Source organism: Herpailurus yagouaroundi, unplaced genomic scaffold (genome assembly GCF_014898765.1).
Source record: "Herpailurus yagouaroundi ecotype Mexico unplaced genomic scaffold, PumYag 28, whole genome shotgun sequence".
NCBI lineage: Eukaryota > Metazoa > Chordata > Mammalia > Carnivora > Felidae > Herpailurus > Herpailurus yagouaroundi.
This window is the reverse complement of record NW_024412376.1, coordinates 2311271-2328843: the sequence shown is the minus strand read 5'-3', so window position 1 is coordinate 2328843 and position 17573 is coordinate 2311271. Positions and strand designations below refer to the sequence as shown.

At 41.8% G+C, this 17573-nt stretch overlaps 1 protein-coding gene, 1 long non-coding RNA gene and 1 pseudogene across 6 annotated transcripts in view; 1 reads left to right on the top strand and 2 right to left on the bottom strand.

Annotated features, from left to right (window-relative positions):
• IKBKB (inhibitor of nuclear factor kappa B kinase subunit beta) overlaps positions 1-17573 on the top strand; it is a 75291-nt gene that overhangs the window by 23217 nt on the left and 34501 nt on the right. For 3 of the 5 annotated variants that reach the window (XM_040448304.1, XM_040448225.1, XM_040448375.1), the window contains exon 5: positions 1603-1672. In XM_040448304.1, coding sequence (XP_040304238.1) covers positions 1603-1672 — 70 coding nt within the window. The other 2 variants (XM_040448464.1, XM_040448525.1) reach the window with 2 other exon arrangements.
• Positions 4484-7333, bottom strand: LOC121013053 (uncharacterized). Its single transcript, XR_005782494.1, has 2 exons — positions 7238-7333; positions 4484-5946 (listed from the first exon to the last, which is right to left on the bottom strand). It is a non-coding gene; the product is annotated as an uncharacterized LOC121013053 (long non-coding RNA).
• Positions 14397-16119, bottom strand: LOC121044289 (SIN3-HDAC complex-associated factor-like; annotated as a pseudogene).

Here is a 17573-nt window from a genome sequence, read left to right as displayed (position 1 = left end):
GGGGTAGGCAGGATACCCAGGCATTTCTTCTATCTTGACATGGCAGTTTCCTGGACCCAGCATCATGGACTGTTCTCATTACTTTTCTGACCCCTTCCGCCTTCTTTTTGTGAAGGAAACTTTCCATGAGTGTTGATCTGCTCAAGTGGCTTTCTCCTGCCATGGGAGGTGGGCAGATCCTGGGAGTGTGAGAGCAGGATGTGAACAGTCATTGGCATGACCTACAAGCAGGGAACTGATAACGGATGAGAAATGGGGAATTTGACAATGCTTCGATTTTCCTCTTTATTTTCGTAACCTTTGACAATCATCCGATTACTAAATGAGTTATTTAAAATAGGGATAGAGTCATGTTGTTACAGTTGAGTGGATGGTCCTTAGAGGGCAGGGGGAGAGGGGTTGGTGAGATATGACCAGATTATGGAGGGCTCTGAAGCCCAGCAGAGAACTTGAGACTTGATCGTGTAGGCAGCAAAGAGCCAGTTAGCCATGGAAGAAGATGACGCACTTCAGTGTAAATGACCTGGCATGGGGCACGAGATGATCTGTGGGAGGCAGGAAGCCCTTGCACTCTGAGGGGCCTTTGTGCATGCTGCTCCCTCCTAGGGGGATGCGCAGGGAGGGTGCTGTTGCCCAAAGGGCCTGGGATCTCTGTTCTCTCTGTTCTCCAAATGAGGTAGCCTATCTTTCCCTCCTCTCAAGAGTTCAAAACCTACTGCCCTGGGCACAGAAAGGCAAGCTTGGCCAGCACATGAGCAAATGTGGAAGCAGGAACTGATTAGAAGACTGAAGTGTGTATGCCCAGCTCAGGCAACAGACTCTTGGATGTTCTTGGATATAAATGCTAGTTAATAACTTTGATCCTCGAGTGGGAAGTTATTTTCTCCGCTGCCTTCAATTGAGGCCAGCTGCCAGCAGCATATTGAGCCAGGGCCAGGAGGGCAGAGAGGACAAGTGTTTGGGCTTGGGCCTCAGATAGACATGGCTTTATATTCTAGCACTGCCCTGGAATGGCTATGTGAACAGATAGATCACTGAACCCCTCCAGTCTCAGGCTCCTCACCTGTGAGGTACTCACCTCAGTGGCAGTGGGAGGATGAAATGAGACCGTGTAGGTAAAGCTTTACTGAGCTAATCTGTGCAGAGGTTAGCCAGGTCCTGGGCATGTCGTAAGTGCTCATTAAATATTCCCCACCACCACCATCATCCCGCTGGCAAGGCCACGTTGGAGGAAATGGTCAGAGGGTGGTTTTCAGTGAGTGCCTCCACCCTGTCCTCTGTGGGACTCTGGGGAGTAGTGGTCCCATTGTCGCCTAGTGTGGCCTCTGGCCTGCCTCCTTCAGAATTGCAGCTCAGGTGAGAAAAATCTCTCATCTTAGAATGACTCAGACACCTCACCGATGAGTACGGGAGTACTTCTGGGAGTTGCACTGCTGCTTCCTCCTTCCTCCACCTGCTGCCCAGGCTGTCTTGACAGCCTTAGGTCCTCAAAGCCCAGGGCTGGGGTTAGCACTCGCATGACTTCAGCTGGGAAGACACACTGTGAACTTGGTGGTGGTAGGGGACCGCTCACTCTGATGCTTCTTTTCAACTTCTTGACAGTACCTGAACCAGTTTGAGAACTGCTGTGGCCTGCGGGAAGGAGCCATCCTCACCTTGCTGAGTGACATTGGTAAATCCGGGCCCTGGAAGTCAGGTCATGGTCTCCACGGAGGGTGTGTGGTGCCCCTGTGAGTTCTTGCGGAGCACAGAGGGGAGATATTTTGGTCCTCTGTTCTTTACAGAGGGTGGGGTTGTCACCAAGGGGCTAGTCAGGCAGGCGCTGAACTCAAATAGATTTCCCTTCCTTCCGGACTAAGTCATGAAGTGAATGATGATGTATATAGAATAACAGATTTCCTTTCTCATTGAAAAGCTCCACTCCCTGCTTTCCTGGAAAGGCCAGCAATAGAATAGGTTGTCATTTGAATGAATTTCATCCCTTGGCAACTAATTTTTCCACTTCCACGTTGACAGCATAGGAAAAACTGCTCTTGTTCAATCCTTTGGTATTGTTAGTGTCCTCAGATGAGGGTGTCTGCTACACTCTGAGGGAGTGTAGAGTGTAGATCAGGGAGAAGAGTGACCTCAGACCGCAGAGGTCAGATACTATCTCCTGGAGCCTGGTGCCCGCTCTAGGTCAGCACATGGTTCCAGCCTATGGAAACAGACATCAGGGATGCCTGGGTGGCTCAGTTGGTTAAGTGTCTGACTCTTGTTTTCGGCTCAGGTCATGATCTCGCGGTTTGTGAATTCAAGCCCCACATTAGGCTCTGCACTGATGCATGGAGGCTGCTTGGGATTCTCTCTCCCTTTCTCTCTGCCCCTCCCCTGCTCTCTCTCTCTCAAAATAAACATTAAAAAAGAAAGAAAGAAAGAAAGAAAGAAAGGAAAGAAAGAAAGAGAGAGAGAGAGAGAGAGAAAGGAAGGAAGGAAAGAAAGAAAGAAAGAAAGAAAGAAAGAAAGAAAGAAAGAAAGAAAGAAAAGAAAAGAAAGAAAGAAAGAAAGAAGAAAGGCAGGCAGGCCCTAAGCCTCCTTTTTTTCTTTCTTTCTTTTTTTAATTTCCAAGATTGTTGGTACAGATTGATAATTTATAAAGTTTAGAGTTATCCAGAGTTTGTCACTGAGTGACTAGTTACCCCTAGATATGGGCATTGATACCACTTTTCAACCCTCTCCATCTCAGCCTCTCTGAAGCTACATGCTTTTATCTTTTCGTTTACTCAAACTTTTTTTTTTTTTTTTAGAAAAATATCAAATATATAGAAAAGTTGAAAGAGTAGTACGGTGAAACCCACATACCTTTCAGCTGGATTCACCTGTTGCTACGATTTTGCCACATCTGTAAAGCTGTGTTTTCTAACTCTTTCCCTGGAAGGGTAGGTGAGCCTCTAGTCTCTGAAACACTCTGCCTTCCTAGTGTGGGTCCACCTCTCCCTTACCCTCTGTCACTCTTCATAGAGGGTGGGCAAGAAGGAAATGAAGGCGGGGAGAGTCCAGCAATGACATAAAGTTAGGATCCAAACAGTCTGACATAGAAAATTCCATCTCCCTCTGAATCCTGTGTTTGTCCTTTGGATGGAGTTCACAGTGGGGACAAGTTGACATTGCACCAGTTTTATCTGACTTGAGTGGGCGTCCACCACTAGCCAGACTGATTCCTTCATGAGTTGGCCTGTGTGAGTCTACTGGAAGGGCCCTCTCTGTCTATCTAGAGGGTCTAGTCTATCAGTTGAGAATCCCACCTGTTTTCTTGACATTTTGCTTAGACAACACTTGATTGTCTTGTTACCCCAGTGGCCAAATTATTAATTTATTCTGTTGAGTTGGGCCAAAGGCTGGTTAGTAGTTTGAGGAATATTCTTTTGCTCTTAATGGGAAACTTATTTTATTTCTCTCTGGTTAGAGCTTTAAGTCATTTTTTAAAATTAATTTATTTCTTTTAGAGGGAGAGAGAGAGCACATGAGCAGGGGAGACAGAGGGAGAGAGAGAAAATCTTAAGCAGGCTCCATGCTTCGTGTGGAGCTCGACACAGGGCTTGATCCCACAACCCTGGGATAGTGACCTGAGCAGAAAAAAGAGACCAGTGCTTAACCACTGAACCACCCGAGTGCCCCAAGCTTTAAGTCATTTTTTTTTAAGTGTTATCCTCTCAAATATTTTTCTTTCACTGATTATATTAGCAAATAGTTATGAAGAAAGTCTTTAATTTCTTGGCTAGAGTACACAGAACTTTCTACTTCCTCCTAAAACTTTTACTTCCTTAAGTGATTCTGTAGTGATGTTAATAAAGCATCTACTGATTGCATATTCTTTGGTCTGGGCACATTTTGTATGCCGTTACCATTGGCTTGTGTGATAGCTTTCATATTATCTATTGAAGTTGTGGGTGTGTGTTTAAGTTATACATAAGTCAGAATAATGAAGATTGGTAAACTCCCGAGTGTGCATGCAATTCAGCCCTCCTATAGGTGGATGTATATTAAAATTCTTTAGGTCACTGGTTCCCTATCTTTCCTCTCTGTGACCCAAAATTGGAAATAATGAGGCTATGAAGTACTAATACTCTAGGATGAAATTCTTGAAAGCAGAGATTTTAGTCATTGCTGTGTCTCCAGCATCTAGAATAGTGGTATCCTATATAGTAGCCTCTCTGTAAATATTTGTCAAATGAATGAAATAAATCGGAAAGGAAATTAAAATAACTAAGGACCTATTTATTTATTTATTTATTTAATTTATTTTTTTTTATGTATAATTTTCTGGGTTTTTTTTCAATATATGAAGTTTATTGTCAAATTGGTTTCCATACAACACCCAGTGCTCCTCCCAAAAGGTGCCCTCCTCAATACCCATCACCCACCCTCCCCTCCCTCCCACCCCCCATCAACCCTCAGTTCTCAGTTTTTAAGAGTAAGGACCTATTTAAAAAACAAAACAAAAGATGATGTCCACATTTTATTAACAGTCCCAGGTCAGATACCTGCCTTTACACTTATTGGCATTGTGACCTTAGTCATGTTACCTAATTTTTAAGAACATCTGTTTTATTAGCTGTAAAATGAGACTGTCACTCACCTCATTAGAATGGTTATGAGGACAAAATGAGATGATATACAAGAAGCTGCCAGCACAGTGTTTTCTGCTCCTCGCGTAATGTACGGTCAGCAAATATTCATTTCCTTCTCATTTCCTTCCCCCTCTGGATTTGGATTAATAGCATCCCTTTTGAAAAACCTCAGTCACCCTTATTTGGGATCCGGTGAGCCGGGCAGGGGGTTGCCTTGTGAGACTTCCCTTCCTGGACATGGTTCATCTTCAGACCTATTCCTGTGTCCGTCACCTTTTGGAGCAATCCCATCCCCTGATGTTGTGGTTGTGTTGTGGTTGTGGTTGTTGATAAGCTTCTATTTTACTTTCATTTCCGTTTCTGATTTGTGTACAAGATTCATCAAGTTTATTTCTTTTGCAAGGATCTCGTCACTGAGCCAGAGTTCAGAAGCATCTCCCGGAGCTCATATAACATAACTCTTTTGTATTCTGAAACATTTCCTGAGCATATTTTGTTCCAGTTTGTTCCAAGTGCTGGCCCCATGTTCCCTTTGTTGGAGTTGCCACTGCTGTTCTCTGCCAGGTTGACTTTAGATAAGTGGTAGAGCCACACCCTTGACCACTGGGTCCAGAATTCATGGCCTTCTTTTCTGGATTAAACCTGTTTTAACCAAGCTTCTTCTGAGCCACTAACCTTACAGAGATGCCCACTCAGAGCTGTATCATGGTAATAGATAGACATAGAAAGGATTTTTCCAGTGAACTTTAAGTTGGCCCAGAAGATACTGCAGAATACATAGGAGAAAATGAGCAGTTTCCTGGTGAGCACAAAGGCCAGACAGACCTATTAGACAGTTTCTCCTATGCTGGTAAGTGATCTGGGGACAGGTGCAGAGGCAGCTGGAAATGATCTGGATTTCCGCATAATGTAACCCTAAAATAGCTCAAGGAAGTTATATCTAAGTGGAGTCTATTTAAACACTCTTGCTCATTAGCCTTTGGAAAACATTGGAGTGTATTTCCTTCTGCCAGCAGAGGCGCAAACTGCTGAGCGCTCAAGGTTGAGGGAAAGACTGACACTTTCTGGACGCCCGTGTCTCCACTGTCAGGCAGGGACCTGCCCGTGCCCTGGCCAGTTGGGTGGGCCAGTTGTGTGATCGCCATGGCCTCATCAGATCTTAAGTCTGAGTAGATCTTCCTTGATTTTCCAGATGGCCAGTTTACTGTGGGGACTGACCATCTTGTCCTCTGAACCTTCAGGAACCCCACTCCCCATTTTCATCTGTGCTTCATTCTCTGAGTCACCATCTCTGTCCCTGTTTGAGCTGCTCCTTATAGGCATCAGTACCTCAACACTAAAAAGCAGAGAGGATTTCAAAGAGAATACAGGGCTTTAGGGAAGAGAACTTATCCTAGGAATCAAAATTTATTTAGTGTTTCTCTGATTGTGTGGATTTATAACACAAGGGGACTACTCGATGTCAGAAATTGAGACCATTTGTATATAAAGTATGTTGGGAAGCATAAATGAACATAATAATAATAGAAGAGAAGACAACTGCCTTTTAGTCCTGGCTTCTCCATTTTCTCAGAGCTGTTACCTCAGGCAAGTATCTTATGGTCCATTTATCTTTTCATTTCTTCTCTGTGGAAAACTGGGTAACTTTCGGGGCTTACGTTTTCTCAAACTTAAAATGAAGGGTTTGGGCTTGGTGATCTCTAAGTTCCCTTCTAACTAAATATTCTATTTTCATTATTCAGAGGGCAGGTTTTCAGAATGGGCATCCCAGAATGTCTTTGACATTCCATCCCTCATGGCCCGGTTTCTCTCACTTCTCCCCTAGTGCATTTCCTTTCCCCAGAGCTTTGTCTTGATGCTTTCTGTTCATTCCTGCTCCATCCCCTCTGTCTCTCTCTGCACCTGAACTGATTGCCTACTGCTTTTTAATATTCTGTTTGCCAGGCTGTTCTCATCACATCTTTATCAACGATATTCTCTCCAAAGTCTGTGTATCCAACCCTGAGCCTTATCCTCAGCTCCATACCCATGTCTATTTACTTCTCCGCAAATCATTACCAAATGGAAATCCTAGACTTCTTCCCTAAGCCAGATCCCTTCCTGGCATCCCTTTCCTGTGTCACCAGCCCATCTTCCCGTCAGTAACCTAGCCATGAGTGCCAATTCTGAATCTCGTCTCTTAGAACCTGCCCTCTTCCTGCTCCATACCCTCCCATTTAAAGGCTCCAGAGCCTTTCAGCCCTCCTTCATGCCACATATCCTGTTTTCCCTCTCTGTTCCCACTGCCCACACTAATTCAGTGTCATAACAAATCACTGCAACGATCCCTCACCTGACCTCCTTAGCCCCATCTTACTCGTCCATCTTTCATGCTTTTGAAAGGACACTTTCATCATAATCCTTCAAGGCTAAACCTCTTTGCTTCACATTTCTCTCAATCCACTGTCACCAGCTTAGCAGGTATGTGGCTCTCAAAACCCCCTTTTCAACCCTCCTGCTAGCCTTTGCAGGTGGCACTTCCGAAAGGGGGGCATTCTAAAGAACGCTGCTCCTGCACCTGCCCAATGACCCGAAGCCTTCCTGTCTTTCGGGACACAGCTTTAGACCCACCCTGACCCATCACTCACAGTGGCTCTCCTCATGGTGTTCCTCTCCCCTGCTGCCTCCTGCGCTCACTTGATACTTGGTGTCTCTGCTGTTGTTATTGGATCTCTGCCTGTGGCTGACCTTGAGGACTGACTTCTGGCTTTGGGGGCTGCTGACCAGACTCTGCAGTGAGTGAAGAAAATGCCTTGATTCGGTGTCAAATTTCCCACAATACCTAAGAAGCACAAGACACTTCATTAGCACTTGTCGAACAAATGAGAACGATTGTGCACTTTTCTCTCAGCAGTTGGTGTGACTGCCTCGCTACCTTCCTGGGGGGCTATTTTAGCTGAGAAACCTTCAGCCAGATTAAATCTTTTTCCACATGTTCACACTTGGCTTTCTAATCTGTTTTGTTTGGAAAGTCCAGTACACCAGAGTGACTGGCACATAGTAGTGTTAAATGTTAAAAAAAGAAATCTCAACTGAGTAAATTTTAAAGATCTTACTGGCTTTATTCAACAATTCATGAATTGGGCAGCGCCCCATCTAGCAAACAGAAAGGCTCTCTGAGGAGCTGCACAAAATGAAAGACTTTGATAGGCAGAAGGGGGCAGGACAAGGAAGTCACTAGCAAAGAGTGGATTGTTTCAGGTAAGGTCACCTTTCTTTGGAGGATAGCAGGGGCCCCATCAGGCAGATTACTTCATTAGTGCAGACCAGGTAATTCCAGACTAAGATTACATTCCTGGCAGAGGCTGAAGCTACAGTTAGGTTAGATGCCCCCCTTAAATTTCAGTTTTGTGACATGGGCTTAGCACAAGTGACTGACTCCATTTTAGGCCTGTTGTCTCTTTTTTACAGTTCCTCCCTTTTGATCAGACTTTGAGCTTAACTGAGAGATGTGATCAAAATTTAAGGCATCAGTGTCACTCCCAGCTACTGCTCTGAAGTTCTAACAGGTTTTGCTGATGCTCTGTGATTATTCATAGGTCATGACTTCTTTTTGCTGAGTCTATGTGGAATGCACAGGTCATGGCTTCAGGTTGACATTTTTTTCAGTCAGTAATTCTCCTCATTCCTTTTTTGACATTCCAGTCTTAGGGCAATCACTTGATGATTAGTGGCTGTGAACATGCATTTACAACTTTTTGAGGAAATACAGCACGCTAGGGAGATTGCTATGATTTTTACACACAGGGTCATTCCCAACGTCTGGAGTGTGCTTCAAAACCATGGCCCCCAAGACCTAACCCAATCAAAATCAAATAAAGACAGACCATGTTGAGTCACTTTCTTAAGTCAAGTGGCTTAGTTCAGTGATTTTATGTAGCTGAGTATCAACTTCCCTGAAGTGTTAATCCAGGCACAGTAAGTAGTGTTGGCCGTAGCACAGACACCTTGCTCAGCTTAAAGATAATCAAGGACTGTCCTATTATCAGGAACAACTTTGCCCAGAGAGTCTAAGGATTTTTGTTGGGCAGCTATTGCTTTAAGAGTTAAGGAGAGTTTCTTGATAATAGCCTCATATGTACTCCTAGCCAGGAAAGCAAGGACCTGCCAAAGGGAGCTAATACTGAATCGTGAATGCTTCCTGGTAATTCCCATTTGGATCCTTGGCACAGGACTGGAATGAAGGCCAGTAAAATTTAAGGGTCTGTATACCACACAGGTGGTTTTATTCTGGTTACCTTTGCCTTGTGTCCCTTTCTTTGTGTAGAGCCTGGATGCAAGGTTCCCTGGGTACCCTGCGATTGTTAACCAGAGAATGGGAAATGGACCCCCAGGGTTAGAGAGTCTGATGCAATAGAGATGGAGCAGAGTTTGTTCAGAGAAACTGGGACATTGGAAATCAGAAGTTTGTGACAGAGTTACAGAATCACCAGCATTGTGGTACATCCAATAGTTGTTTGGAGGTTAGATTACGCCCTTAGCAATGGCCTGGGACATACAGATGATGGTGTTATCTTTCCAGGCCAATGCCAGAGTAAAGGACAGAAAAGGAGGAAGAAAGGATTTCATGTTTAAAGTATGAAGTCTTGCTCTAGTGACTTGGGTGGCAGTAGTCTACCTTGGTGTTAGCTATTTCTCTTCCTGGTCAGAGAGCCTGGCTGCCATCTGGGAGAGGAGGACCTGGTGTAGTCTCTTCCAAGGAAACTGAAGGGCAGTCTTTGTCTTTATTGATTCCAAATTAGAAGGGTGGAAGAAAATTAGAAATGTTAGTTTGGAGAATCATAGCCAAATATTTGAAGAAACTAGAAGAATTTAGAATCCAATCTAGTTTATGGGTATATAACAAAACCTCAAAGAAAATTAACAGGACTAGAATCTATCTACAAAAGTGTGAACAGTTTTTCTCTCTACAGTTATCCCCATTTTTTAAATTAAAAATGATCACAGTGAAACTAATGTGTTTGCATTAAACTTGGCCTGATTACTTATGTCAATGCAGCAAGAATAGTGATTAGCCATATAAGCTCCTTTTAAGACTGCTTTGTGGACCTCTTCATAAAGAATGAGATTGAACTCTTCAATCTCTGAGGCCAGGAAGCCAAGCCAAGGATTTATCATCAGATTTTACCTGCAGTAGCTATAATTTAGGTGAATTTTCTCTTCTCAAGTTTCCCCTAAATATCCTGGGGTTTCTGGGGCTGCCAGTAAGTGACCTTTCTTAGTCATCTGGTAAGACTGCTAGGAACCTTTTATAAGCAAGGTACCCAGTGATTTTTCCAAGCAGTTCCTTGAAGCTGTCTGGCCATATCTGAGTCTACACACATCTCTCTTAAATGTAACATTTCAGTCAAGGCCTCGATAATATAGCCCAAGTTTTTTTTTTTTTTTTTTTTTTCAACGTTTATTTATTTTGGGGACAGAGAGAGAGAGAGCATGAACGGGGGAGGGGCAGAGAGAGAGGGAGACACAGAATCGGAAACAGGCTCCAGGCTCTGAGCCATCAGCCCAGAGCCCGACGCGGGGCTCGAACTCACGGACCGTGAGATCGTGACCTGGCTGAAGTCGGACGCTTAACCAACTGCGCCACCCAGGCGCCCCTATAGCCCAAGTTTTTAACTGTGTCTTGTTACAAGGAGAACAGTGTCTTATTGGACTTATCAAATACCTAGTTGTATTACCATGAAAAGAATACTCAAGAGTTTCTGGATTCTGGAGGGACCAGGTAAGGAGAAAAAGTAGATGTTTCATTCATACCTTTGTTACAAAGTTATGCTTTATAAAATTGCTGTAAGTCAGGCGTAGCTTAGAAGGTTTCCTTAGGGGTGCCTGGGTGGCTCAGTCTGTTAAGCGTCTGACTTCAGCTCAGGTCATGATCTCATGGTCCATGAGTTTGAGCCCTGCGTCGGGCTCTGTGCTGACAGTTCAGAGCCTGGAGACTGCTTCAGATTCTGCGTCTCCCCTTTTCCCTGCCCCTCCCCCGCTCACACTGTCTCTCTCTCTCTCTCTCTCTCTCTCTCAAAAATAAATATTTAAAATTTTTTAAAAAAATAAAAAGAAGGTTTGCTTAAATCTGGAAAGGAAAACAAAACATCGAGGAACCAGCAGTATTTCAAACCAAAAGGCATAATCCTCCTCCTCAGGTCATTCAATCCCATTTAATTAATGTTTGTTTTGCTTGAATCCAGTTCTCCCATTAATTCGGGAAATTTTTACTGAGGACAATTTTATGATCTTAAAGTTATCAGAAACCTGTACTTGGCAAAGTTCTTTCCCAAGTACAAACCTATTCTCTTTGAAGTACTTCTGCAGAAACACTTCCATAAGAGCATCAGAGTAGGAGAATAGAACAGTAACTTTCTGCAAATGATGAAGACTTAAAAATGATGAGAGTTTATTTGATAAGGGAATTGAGTAATTTCTGTGATATACAACATTTTAGTATAATAACTGGAATTATTATTGATAACATTATTATAGGAAACATAGAGATCCAGGAATTTCATACAGTTTCTGGAACACTTACATACCAACACAAATATAATATAAAGAAAGCTTAGTATTATGCCTCATATAACAATGCTTCCCATATAATTTAACATAGCAAATAAGCCCAATTAGTTTTACATACCCTTTTGTATAAAGAGAGAGAATAAATCTTTTGAGATCTTCCAGGAGCCCTCTGCAAAATTCTAGTTAGTTCAGGGTCAGAAAGACTTTATTTAGATCAGTAGTCCAAGAAAGCTTTGCCATTTTATTTTATTTTATTTTATTTTATTTATTTATTTATTTTTTTAATTTTTGGGACAGAGAGAGACAGAGCATGAACGGGGGAGGGGCAGAGAGAGAGGGAGACACAGAATCGGAAACAGGCTTCAGGCTCTGAGCCATCAGCCCAGAGCCTGACGCGGGGATCGAACTCACGGACCGCGAGATCGTGACCTGGCTGAAGTCGGACGCTTAACCGACTGTGCCACCCAGGCGCCCCTAGCTTTGCCATTTTAAAAGAGAGAAACCAAATTCAAATTTTGTACCATCTTATTTTTGATATTGAAACTCCTTTTTTATTCAAATAATTTTTTTTTTTTTTTGAGAGAGAGAGGGAGAGAGAAAACCCTAAGCAGGTTCCACACCTAGCACACACGGGGTTCAATCCCACAATGATGAGATCATGACCTGAGCCTAAAGCAAGAGAGATGGGCGCTCAACTGACTGAGCCACCCAGACGCCCCTCAGATAAATTAATTTTAATCTTAGCCAACTTGACCACACATAAAATTCCTTTCCCAATATTCCTTTTTTACAAACATTCTAGGTCTTTTTTACATTCATATTTTGTCCTGTGTTTTTCCCACTTTCCCATTCTGAAGTAGCCTCACTTAAGGACAAAATTTATTTTCCCTTAACAAAAATGCCTCTCTGTTCCTCATAGCTTCTCTTACACACATGCTCCTTTCCTTGTGTACAGAGATGTTTCTCTTATTATTTCCAATAGCTTTTACTGCATATTATTTAGAATTTTTAACCCTTAGAAACTAATTTCTAGTGAAAACTGAGATGTAAGCTGTTGTGAACTGCATGTTAAACCAGCATTCTTCATGTTGGCAAATGTATGAATGAATATATTTAATAATTTTTAGAAGCATACACTTTTGTTTAGACTACCCGCAGAGACTTTATGAGACATTAGACAAAGACAGCCATCATCTGATTATTTTTCCTATTGATGATATAATATAGATAACATATATTCATATCATATTATCATATAGATAATATGAGTTTATTTGATTAGTAAACCCATGTAGAATAAATGTTGTATGTCTGCATTATATTTAATGCTGATAATGCTGAAGACATGTCTATTTTTTTTATTTTCTAGTAAGACTAAATTTATTCAATATCCTAGTAAAACTTTTGATTGTAAATCTCCAACAGTGTAAAAAGTACAAAACACATTTGTAGATTTCTAATATATTAATACAAAGTGCATGACTACATACAGTACATCCTACAGGCAAAGAGGTGGAAGAGGAAAAAGAAGGCTGTGATTGAGGTCTAGTAATAAATCAGAAGTATGGATGATCCATATTATAATATATTCTACCACCAATACTGTAGCCAAAATGTACAAAAAAAATTTTTTTGAAACAACAGGAGGAAGATGATAGTGGCTGATACTCTTGGAATTCACCGCAGAGGCTGTGGGAGAGCCAACCCAACCCACGGTGTATTCTGTGCATATGGTGGCTTGTTTTTGCCATAAGGAAGAAATATAAAATTTCAAATTTAGATTAAGAACTATAAAACTATAGGGTACCCATAAAAAGTGGCTCACTCCTTACTGTTACTTATACTGTCTAATTTTTAAAATCCAGTTTTAAAAATAAACACAATGTCATGTTATTATAAGGTAGGCAAATGATCCTCCCTAATTATGAAAAGTCTGAACCAGTGATAGGTTATTCCTGAACGTTTAGAAAAGAGGCAATGAGAGTACTTTGGTTTGGGTTCAAGTAAAAAGCCTTCTTTTTTTTTTTTTAAGTAAAAAGCCTTCAAATGAAGATTTTAGAATTGAAGAGCTTCGTGTTCAGGATGCATCATCTAACATTTCAATGTTAACAAAGCCTGTTAACAAAGAAGTCAAACCTAAACCAGCCCACTCAGCATTAACACACACCTCTCTTTTCTTTTAGTATAATTTTACTTCAATATAGAGTGGGGGAAAAAAGAAAACACCCAAGCCCTAATAGATTAAAACCAATCAAACAACCACTCTACACAGACAAAACCTTTGCAAAGGTCGACTGAAGTAATCCAGAGCTAAAACTGAATTGTGCAGATTTTCAATGAAGTCACCAGTCATGTAACACAAACAAAAGTCAATTATTTACACACTAGGCAGACCGTCTAAGAAATGTGCCCAAAGAAACATTAACCTTTGTTTTTGTGTGTATGCCATTCTGAAGACTTGCACAATTTTTTAGGTAATTTAACATTTTTAATAGACTGTGATCTCTACCATGCGGTAATGCTTTGGTACTCTTCATTTAGGATTGCTCATCCTAAAACTTTACATTTCCCCAGAGGAGCTTTGATTCTGTTTTAGCAGTTTCAATATAGATTAAAATCTTTATCAAAAATCCGTATGGAGGGAGGTGGCAGAGGATGCAACATACACACTCAAGTTACCTCTCTGTATGTTTAGAAATTACTCCTTCAAGGTATTTGCACCAGAGAACTTAGTCTGTCCTGCTTAATATTCAGTAGTACAGGTTTGAATCATCAGAACCTTGGCAAGACCTTAAATTATTAACAACTACCTCTTGGGGCAAGTCCATGTTACTGAGTTATGACAAATTTATTATCATGAAGGAAAACAAGGACAGCCAGCCATCTTAAAAATGCCCCAACCACTGCTTCTTAATATAGAAAGAGTAAAACTACATACGTTTATCATACAACAAATCCCATCTCTGTCCCCTGAAATTCCCCTAGTTTCATTCATTAGAAGGGGATTAAAAAAAAAAAAAAAAGTCTTAAAGAGCTCTTTACAGCAGCATCCAGCTTTCCTATGAAATACTCAACATCTTAAATATTATGTATACTTTTTTCTTTTAGTAAGCTGGACACTGGCTTCAGACTTTGTGGAATTGGAGGAGAAATAACAACCCATTCAAAGCTATTCTAGAAAGTGTCTTTTGGCAGAATAGCAGGTATCCAAAGTTAAAAATAGGAGGGTTTTGTTGCTTTGTTTTCTTTCCAAAATTTAAATCGTTTTCTTTTTTGTTGTTGTTGTTGTTGTTCCCTTTCTGCCTAAACCTCAGTCACCACTCCTGAGTGGAGATGGGCAGAGGCGCTGGCCCCCGCTCCTCCGGCTTCTCAGCAGCTGCTTTCTTATTGTTGCAGCAAGGCTTAGGTGTGTGACAATGAGGACTTCTCCAAAATGGCCTTTATAGATAATCCTACAACATATTTTCTGTCTTTTCCAGTATGTAAGGTCTAAAAAGGAAAATGGGCGTTCTGTTGGAGCCAGGAGCCATCTCTGTATCTGAGCCATCATCTGACTGGTTACCATAACAAGGAGACTGAGCTGGGGAGGCACTTGAGGTGGTACTGTGAGCATCAGAATTGTGACGTTTAAATTCCTTCTGTAGTTTACTGATCTGGTTGCTTTTTATCCTGTTTCCAGATAGAGTTTTCACTGTCTTTGGTTTCAGTGTTGTCTTCAGACGGGGTCCTGTCCTTGCATCTGCTACATGATTCCAGTTGTTTGTTTGTTTGTTTGTTTGTTTGTTTGTTTGTTTATACTGCTGGCAGTTTCTTCCATCTTTTCACAAACAGGACACAGGCATTCCAGATGTCTCCTCAGTGAGTCTCATGCAACCCAGGACAGCTCTGGAAGTCTTTTTCATAGCATTTACTGTCAGTGAATCAAGAACTGGAGGACTTAGCTCTGCAAATACAGCAGCCCTCTATACTTGGTTACATCCTTGGGTTGTGAAAACCAAATATCTTTCCTTCTGGGCAACAGTCTTCCAAAATCAGCAGATCTATGCACAATAACGTTCCCGAGGTCTGGAGTGCACGCCAAGCTAGCCTCCCCCCGCTTCCAATTGCTCCCTCCTCCTCAACTGCCTTGTCTAGGACATGTCTATTTGTTTATGTTTATTTTTGAGAGACAGACAGACAGACAGACAGACAGCATGTGAGCAGGGAAGGGACAGAGAGAGAGAGAGGGAGACACAGAGTCCCTGGGCTCTGAGCTGTCCGCCCAGAGCCCAACCCGGGGCTCGAATTCACAAACCGTGAGATCATGACCTGAGCTGAAGTCTGATGCTTAACTGACTGAGCCACCGAGGCACCCTAAGACATGTCTATTTTAATTAAACCAACAAATTTAAATTAACTTTAATACCAAATATTTTCCCAGATCATGTGAACTTGAAGACCATTTGGGTTAGTTCCTATCATATTTCTGAGTGTTAGGAATACTTAATTCATATAAATGCTTGTTTGTTTTTAAGCCAATTAAATACAAACACATTAATTTTGTCAATACCATTCAGAGGAAGAAAATACCACACATCTATAATGCATTTATGTAAAGATACATGTAAACATGCAGACATATGCAAAGAGAGACCTTATAGCTTTCATTGAAAATTTTAGCAATAAAGGAGCACCTGGGTAGCTTAGTCAGTTAAGCTTCCAACTTCGGCTCAGGTCATGATCTCATGGTTCATGAGGTTGAGCTCCACATCGGGCTCTGCATTGACAGTGCAAAACCTGCTTGATATTCTCTCTCTCTCTCTCTCTCTCTCTCTCTCTTTGTCTCTCCCTCCCTCCTTCCCTCCCTCTGTCTCTGTCCCTCCCCCACTCATGCTTTTTCTCTAAATAAATAAATAAATAAATAAACTTAAAAAAAATATTAGGGTATGATAATTCAAAACTTACTAGTTTGTAAAAGCATTTGGATCCAAATCAAGTTTCTGGTAGATGAAGTGAGGTTATCTACAAAGATGTTGAAAGCTTTTTCTACTAATATTTGTGGGGAAGGCACTTAAGATTTATAGTTGTCCTTAAAAGTAATCTTATAGAAGCCGTGAACCAGATTTGGGACAAGGGACCTTCTGTAGCAATTCGTATTTGTAGAAAGCCTCTCCCCACTTTTTTCTTCATTCCTAGGAATTAGGGATGGTCTAGCTAAGAGTTCCTGGAGACAACCAGATAGAGCATTTACCTCTCAAAAGCACAGGGAAAGAGTGCTAGTTCCTCTAAGAGGTACTTTTGTTCCCTAAGGTCAGAATTTTTACAGTCCTTACAAACCTTTTGAGAAAAGTAAGGGAGGTTTGGGGATTGGTGAAAAGGATAGGTGGACTTTGAATTGTTTCTGGAGCTGCATTTCTGGTTTTGCAAAGATTTGTAAGATAAGGACAGTTGCTTTTAATTTCTCAAGGAATTGGGTTGTAACTTAAATGATAGCATATGTTGGTTGATCCACCTGTTTAAAGCACATTAATTTGCTTTTTTTTTCTTTATATCAGTAAGATTTCCAACTAAGATGAAGATCAAAGATCTCTGTGTTCTGAGTTTAGAGCTGTTTGCCTTTTCAGTGTTTTAGCAAATCCTTCCACAAAGTCTTCAGAAGTTTTTTTCTTTCTGGATACATAATTTTAGCTTAGGGGAGAAGGGCTAAAAAGAAATTCCTATCAGGCTCTGATCCAGTGTGGTCAACTTCTGACCACTGTGTTACTTTAAAAAGTCCTTTCAGGGGTACCTGACTGGCTCTGTTGGTAGAGTGTGTGACTCTTGATCTTGGGGTTGTGAGTTCAAGCCCCATGTTGAGTGTAGAGATTACTTAAAAATAAAATCACACACACACACACACACACACAAGGCCTTTCAAATATTTTGTCAAGTTCAAGCTGGGACAAACAGTAAATATTCCTGGCAGTATTGAACAACCCCTTGGACTCAAGAGGCATCCCCAAAGAAGATGCAAAAGATATTTTCTTTTCCTCTCTCTACTGACTACGACAGACAGATACCAGGAAGAGCTGACTCAGGTAAGAATTCTCACCTTAGCCAGCTTCTGCTAGTCTTTCAGGATCCCATGGGTCGACTCTGAGTGGGGTTTAAAGTAGAGAGTGTAGCTCCAGTGTCAGCCAGGATTTGGTAAGGGTTTTTTCATTAGTTTTAATTTCAGTTTCCGGGGCGCCTGGGTGGCGCAGTCGGTTAAGCGTCCGACTTCAGCCAGGTCACGATCTCGCGGTCCGGGAGTTCGAGCCCCGCGTCGGGCTCTGGGCTGATGGCGCAGAGCCTGGAGCCTGTTTCCGATTCTGTGTCTCCCTCTCTCTCTGCCCCTCCCCCATTCATGCTCTGTCTCTCTCTGTCCCCAAAATAAATAAACGTTGAAAAAAAAAA